This window comes from Convolutriloba macropyga, unplaced genomic scaffold, assembly GCF_964194025.1.
Source record: "Convolutriloba macropyga unplaced genomic scaffold, txConMacr16.3 SCAFFOLD_3543, whole genome shotgun sequence".
Taxonomy (NCBI): Eukaryota; Metazoa; Xenacoelomorpha; order Acoela; family Convolutidae; genus Convolutriloba; species Convolutriloba macropyga.
In genome coordinates this window covers 1-7,500 of record NW_027450523.1, presented here as the reverse complement: position 1 = coordinate 7,500, position 7,500 = coordinate 1, and the positions used below count along the sequence as shown (strand labels likewise).

The 7,500-nt window shown below is 36.4% G+C and overlaps 1 protein-coding gene across 1 annotated transcript in view; it reads right to left on the bottom strand.

Moving 5' to 3' along the window:
* Window positions 1-3,248, bottom strand: part of LOC142355969 (ubiquilin-1-like) — a 4,034-nt gene extending 786 nt beyond the window's left edge. Inside the window, exons 1-2 of the mRNA XM_075407972.1 lie at window positions 2,892-3,248; window positions 2,533-2,611 (exon numbers count right to left, since the gene is read on the bottom strand). Of these exons, the coding sequence (XP_075264087.1) occupies window positions 2,533-2,611; window positions 2,892-3,236 (424 nt within the window). The 5' untranslated portion in view covers window positions 3,237-3,248. The remainder of the gene's footprint in view (window positions 1-2,532; window positions 2,612-2,891) is intronic.
* Between the last annotated feature and the right edge of the window lie 4,252 nt (window positions 3,249-7,500).

The following is a 7,500-nucleotide window of genomic DNA, read 5'->3' as shown; positions in this document are numbered from 1 at the left end:
TTAGCTTAATTCGACTCTGCAACTTTTAGTTCTCTAGCCTTGTTAGTAAATAAATCAAATAAAAAATTTGATAATTTTAAAATTCGCAAAATGTTGCAAAATTTAGAAAAGTTTTCCCATTTCGCAGTGAAAAAAAGTTTAAAACCATTTTTTGTCTCTGGAATTCTGTCAAGTAACCCATCCGCAACACTTAAAAAGTTCAGTTGCCCAGTAATGATCGCTAGACTCAGAAAAGGGCAAAAACATTGAAAACAATTGCATATTTTAACAACCTTGCCAATATTCGAGATAATAATATCTTCAAAACCATTTTAATGTCCCACAAGACTATCTATTACCTCTGTTTCATGACTGAAAAAATTTCACTGGATCATAAAGATCGATTAACTTGAAACGTGAAATTAACTTTCCGAAATTTTAAAATTAAAATTAAAACTTCATCAAAAAATAGCTAAAGCGGGAGTCAATTAAATATTGATAGCTATTCCATTAACTCTAACAACAATGTTACAGCTTATTGTCAAACCTTGGAGGTGGTCCCTAGGACCCCGGTTCCGGATAAAATAAAAAAAATCAGGAAGACTCAAATGACTTGAAAAAATTGCTATGAAAAACTTGCTGAAAATTTTGATATTAAAATCTTGAAAAACAATTCATTACATCTAGCAACTACGCAATAACCTATTATCAAATCCTAGAGGAGGTTATGTGGCTCTTGAGGCTGGAGAAACCTAAAAAAACGACAAAGTTTAAAAATTGCAAGATTTACTAAAAAAATTGCTGAAATTTTTATTTAAAAAAGATGAAAAACTTATCTATGACCCATAAAAATTTTTGTTAAATTCCAGTAACCTATTATTAAAGCCTAAGAAGGCTTTCTGTTAACCTCAAAAACCTGAATAAAGATAGAAGAAAAAATGAAATTGCAAGTTTTGAAAAAAATGCTAAACTTATAACGTTCAATTACATCTAGAAACTATACAGTAACCTACTGCCAAACCCTTGGGGAGGTTCCGCGGCTCTTGAGGCAGGAGAAAACTAAAAAAAACGATAAAACTTGTCAAAAAATTAGAAAAACAGCAAATTCTATCAAAAAACTCCTAAAATTTGTGATATTAAAAAGTTGAAAACTATTACATGGCCAATAAATTTTTTTTTGATATTTTCCAGTAACTTATTATCAAATTCATAAGGAGGTTTGCTGTCCCCTGGGTCTGGACAGATATGAATAATGAATAATAAATGTCAAAAAAATTGAAAAAATATAGCCGTCAGATTGCCGGAATAGCTGCGAAAGAATAGAATTGCGTGCAGTATGATAGAGATGGAAACAAATAGAGATATAAGTTGAAAAAGTTATCAACGCCGCTCAAAAAGACATGTGAAAAAATCAGCGATAAATTGATAAAGCTTGTTAAAATTCATTGCGCAGAAGCCTTTCATTAGGGACCTTTATTACACATATGAGTTCTTTTGACCTTAAATTAATTCCAAATAAACTTAAATTTGAAAGCACAGAAGTCATTTTATTGAGTGAGGTAAGTCACGAATGATAAAAATCTAATTATGGAATTTTTTTGAGAGTGAGATAAAACGTCACGCGCGGAAAAGCCGTTAGTGAGAGGAAAAATCGTTCGAAAAAATTGATTTTCTGCTTTGCTGTATGAACAGATCTAAAACGACAAAAAAGCGTCAGACAACAAAACAAAAAAAACAAGAGGACCGCAATATAGCTCCACAGCAACAGAGGACCGCAACAATTGCAATGATAGTTTTGTCAAAATGATAAAATTCGTATGTTAAAATGTTGAAACCATTCCACTACCACGAGAAACTATGCAGCACCCTATTATCAAACTCTAGAGGAGGTTTCTTGACAACTAGGGCTGATAAAACTCAGAAAATGACAAAAACTAACAGCTTTCAAAAAACTTGAATTGAAAATTAGTATAAATTTGCGTGTTTTTAGCAAGCGATTTTTCGTCAGTAGCTAGCCACGGAAGGGGGGGGGGGTTGACATGGGGGGAGGGGGGGGGTGGGGTGGGAAACAGTGGAGTGGAGGGTGCAACAGCGCGGTGGGGGGGGGGGGGGGTGGGGCAATAGTGGGGGTGTCTTCAACCTCTAAGAAACGCCCTTCACATCATAAGTATAAGTCTCCAAAACAGTTTGAGCTGAAACAGAGCTGAAAGGCTCTAAGATCACTTAATGCCCATTGGGCGTTAACTGTTTATCCCGTTTTGGAGGTCGAAAATTCAAATTGGTCAGACGAAAAATCGGTCAAGCGAAAAATCGCATAAAAAAAGACCGACAGGACTAATAAAATTGCAACAAACTTCGTTTGAGAGCAATTAAAAAGTCGCTCAAGAAGTCACAGAATGTTCTTGAACAACGCGCAAAAAGGGTCAAGCAAAAATTTTGCATAAAAAAACAAACACGTTTACAAGAATTGCTTCATTCCTTTGCACGAAGTTTCAAATGTAAGTGAAGCTGCAGAGGATGTTTGAAGATTAAAGACAGATAATATTAACTGACCTTGGATGTTGGCTTCTCTGTTGATGAATCCCATAGACTGCAACTGTTCCAACTGAAGTCTGAATCTCTCTTCGGGAGGCTGAAACGATAGAAATACAGCTATAATAGATATAAATAGACGTACACGTATATAAAATCTCTTAGTATGATCCTTTTCAAAACATTTCATGCTTTGATTTGTAATCGATGCCGTATTTGGTATCCACTTTTCTAATAACCCCTCCACACCTGATTAGTTCACCATAAATCCGCCCCCAGGAAAATTTACCATTGCACTCATTTAAAACAACTCTTTGCACGCTGCATTAAAAGTTGACCACAATTACAGAACGTTGTTCTCAATTACTACTCTTGCTTACAGTTTGATTTTGGGTTGCCATTGCCTGCGCAAACTGCTGTGCCAGGGTAGCATAAATATCCGGCTGAGTTCCACCCCCTGTTGAAGCGTTGTTAGCTGCAGTGGACTGTTGCGAGGTAGAATCTGTAGATGTTGTGTTGGTAGTCCCCGTTGTTGTTGTCGTTGTTTCAGTCCCGGTTGTAGATGGGGTGGCACCTGCTGGCATGAACCCAGGTAAGCCTCCGGCTGACCCACTGAATAGCTGGGGTGCTCTGGCTGAGAGCCGCTGATACGTTTGTTGCAGCCTGATGATATCTGCCATCGCTTCTGGATCCGACATCAGACTTGTGAATTGTGGACTCTGCATCTGGTAACACAAATTATCAATTTTATTATCACAAGAAACTTCAAATGCTGAGATAGAGCAAAATTTTACTGCAAGTTTACAAGATGAATGGTAATCATTGAAGCTTTTGAACATAAAGTTCATATTCCCAAAAAAACTATGAAAGTTGTGACAATTTGTGTAACTTTAAAGTAAATTTTTTACTTCCTAAGCAGATCAAGACTCTAAAAGTCACACAATTTTAGAAACATACCCGGCAGATTGCCGGAAAATAGCCGCCGTTGATTCCAATAAGCATGATTGGGATTGAAATAACAGATATTGAAAAAAAAAAAGATTTTTGTGCAAAAACATTTTTTTAAGTCCAATTTATTTTGATGACATTTCGTGGTTGAACATACTTCTGTTTTAGAGAGAGGCTACAGGGGCTACTATCAATACCAATAAGGATTAGAGATGGTAACTAAGACTTATAGGAACGACGTTCAATTAGCGGGCATCTAAAATTGGGCTTTATGGGTTTATCCCGTTTCTACTTCTGACTTCAATTTTTTATACTGACTCTGTTCATTTTGAATTGCTTTGCTGAGCAGCTGATGTTCATAATCACTATTCGCAGAATGAGAGAAGAGAGAAACTAGCCTAGAGAAGTCAAAAAGATTTCACGCAAAATGTTGAAAAGGCGGCAAAATGAGGTAAAGCGAAACATTTTTTTATTCGACGAAGTAAAAAAAAAAATAGGAGCGCTATAATAGCCGGCTGAGAAGATGAGGGCGGCTATTAATTATCATGAAGCCTAGACAAGTTGATAGACCGGGATTGGTTTCCAATCCCATTTCCATGACGTCAAGCAAAATTCAGGGAAAAACTTATGTCGGACGAACTGCATAAAAAGCAACAATTTTGTACAAAAAAACACGTTTACAGTAATTGCTTCAAACTTCGTTTGATAGAAACTAAAAACAAAGGCATAACGCCTCTTCGAGTCGTATAAATTCATACACGAAGACAATGTGCTTCCAACTTTTGGATCTTTTCCGTTTGTGCCCCCCAGTTTAGTGGGCGCATATTAATTGCACCCCCCAGACGCACGTGCCATATTTTTGCATAATGTTTCACTATGTAATGGCACGTGCTCTGTAACTGGGGGGCGCATAACATCATGAGGGGAACAAACAGAAAAGATCCCAACTTTTTGAAGAAAAAAAGAAAGAGTCAGAACTTCTCAAGCCAATTAATATAAGAGATCCCAGGGTAAGAATAACTAAGCTCTAAAAAATGGAGGCAGCAATTAAATCTTGAGTTAGTTGGTAAAAACGACGTGCTATATAAAACATGCTAGGTTTCGGGCCGTAACTTAGCGGCCAAGACTAGATATGCTTTCATTGTTTTCTAAATCAGAAATTCAAACAAATCTCCTGAAAAATAAGTAGGAATAGGTAGATTGGGACCGCAGTGTTATTCAAATAGAATCCACTAGTATAACACCCTAAGGTGTGTAGGGTATAAACGTAACTTAAAGTTTGAAACTGTCGACGAATTTGATGCATTTTTGACTTTTGGTTCTTTAAATAAGCGAGAACAAATCCTAGCCCCCTCGGAACACATCCTAGCCCCCTCGGAATTAAATAAGCGAGAACAAATCCTAGACCCCTCGGAATTTGTCGTATAGCGAGGGCGCCTAAAAGTATGCTCTAAAGCATGCCAAACAACTCTTCTCAACGTCCCGCGTAAAAGAGAAAACTTAAAATTAAAAACAACCGAATAACGTCGGGCTAATTGCTCTCAAACGACGGGTGAGCGGTTTGCTCCGTCAGTAGCTAGCCACGGTAAACAGAGAGAGAGAGAGAGAGAGAGAGAGAGAGAGAGAGAGAGAGCTAGGAACGTTTTCCATGATGAGATTTGCAACTTCTAGACTTTGCAACTTCTAGTTTTCTAACCTTGATAGTACTTAAATCATATAGAAAAAAACTGAAAAACTGAAAAAAGGAAAATTTGAAGAAGTTTCCAGGTTTCGCAGTGCAAAAATGTTCAACACTATTTTTGTCTCTGGAGTTCTGTCATGTAACCCCTCTGCCAGACTTAAAAAGTTTCGAGTAAAAAATATAGCTCTTAAAATGGACATAAAAAGTACTTATATCTTGCAAAAAAACCTTTGTCAACTTTAACCAGCCTTAATTTGACTGCTCCAACAAAAATTTGAAAAATGACAAAAAAACACAAAAAAATTGCAACATTTTGGGCCCAAAACTCATAAAAATGACCTTTGAACCTTAAACTACAGCCTTCCCAGTAGCTTCACTACACTAAGCACTTGGACTACTAAACGCGGTTAAGGGCCCCTAATGCAACTTGATGCCCGCTGTGCGCTACCTGTTTATACCGTTTTTAGGGACGAAAAGTCAAATGGGTCAAGCGAAAAATCACATAAAAAAGACCAACAGGACTAATATAATTGCTACAAACGTTTGAGAGCAATTGACAATGAAAGGTCAATTAAAGTAGTTTGATCACTTATCACTTCTATTGCTGCTGACACTGCAGACTAAACTTATTTCAACTTTCACATTTTTTTCATGATATTACTTGTTGCCCTCAAGGGAGAATTTTTAACCACATGTGTGAACTGAATATTGTCATTTACACAAGAGCTGTCTCTTATATCCCAAAAAAATGAGAGCGAACCATAAAAATTTGCTCTAAAGCGAACTATAAAACAGATCAAGAAAAACATAGCTGACAACCATAAAATAGCTTCAATAGATTTTGATCTGTATCCACAAAAGATAAACGAAAAGATTTCCACCTAAAAAATTTTGAACACGAAAGTAGTTAGACACATCACTGTGATGTCTGCATTTGATTTAGACGTAAGTTCTATAAAGCTATCCTCAATTAAGCGTCAATTAAGAAATCCTTATTTGACCACAACCCCTCCAAATTAGCATAAATCAATTTGAGAGTGAGAGAGAGGAAGAGTCATTTTGAGAGTGCAGTAAGTCAGGTGTGTTAAAAAAACAATTCACGCGAATGCGAAAACTCTCCAATTACTGTGAAAATGACATCAGACACGCAACTCAGTTGAAAACTTGCATTAATGAAAGAACAAAGCTTATTTGAATTGACCCTTGCGGCATATGCTCGTAACAAAAATCTCGACAAAATAAAAGATCCCAAAAACAGCTCTACTCAGTTATCGCAATCGCAACTTTCAAATATAAGTGAGCAAGTCAGAAAAATTTTAGCACGCCAGACTAGCAAGGGGTTGGTATTGGCAGCAGCTTAACTAGAACAATGGAGGAGGCTAGCCTCATTGCGTGACGCGAACAAAAAATGGTGGCTCCAAAATTCTCTAAGATATCTTTCATAACATCAATTCATGCCTCTTCAAGTTCTGGGAGAAGTTCATTTCGAGAAAAGTAGATCTTTTACAGAAATCTATAAACGTCCCTAGAGAAATCAATCTGGGCCACAAAACCGGGGAGGGGGCAAAAAACAAAGAGGGATTCAAAAAAACTGGAGGCGCCAGAACAGAATAGGGGCTCCAAACTTCATAAACTGAAAATTGACCATTAAATAATGAAACTATACCTCCTCTGCAGTTTTATTGAAAAGAATCCTTGGAGACTAAAACAGCTCTATAGAGCGCCGAAAAAGCACTTTACGCCCTCTGCCTTTATCGGCTAAACCCGTTTTTCCCCACGGTATGTCAAAACATTATACTGAAAAGATCAACAAGATCAAAATAGTTGCTAAAGACATTGTTTGAGAGCAATTGAACATAAAATACTCCATCTTCTATTGAATTAAACTTCATCAAGTTGTTATTTAACTAATTTTTTCTGCAGTTCATCTGTGGATGAAGAGTCCAATCAATTAAGTTCCGATGCTTAGTTATCTAATTTCAAACTATATAGGAAAAAACACTGAATTTCCAAATGAGTATAAATAGGTCAAGGAGCCTAAAAATAACACAAATGACAGTGTAAAGATATAACATAAATTATAAGTAACAGATAAAAAAATTTCTTCTCTAGGTAGAAGAAACAAATTCTAAGCTCCCATGTGAGAAAAAAAAACTCAAAAATGAAGCGTTAGTTAAATTTAAAGGCTTTCCAAGAAACATTGCCGACAATGTTTCTTATTGGGTCCTTCTGAAATTGTTGGAAAAAGTAGTTTTTGAAAACTTTTTTAACCTGCCTGTTGTCTCATTCCCTTTTAAGTTTTTTTCAAGACAATTATTAAATGATAAGCCTCTTCGGATGATACTTTTGTCCAGCCATGA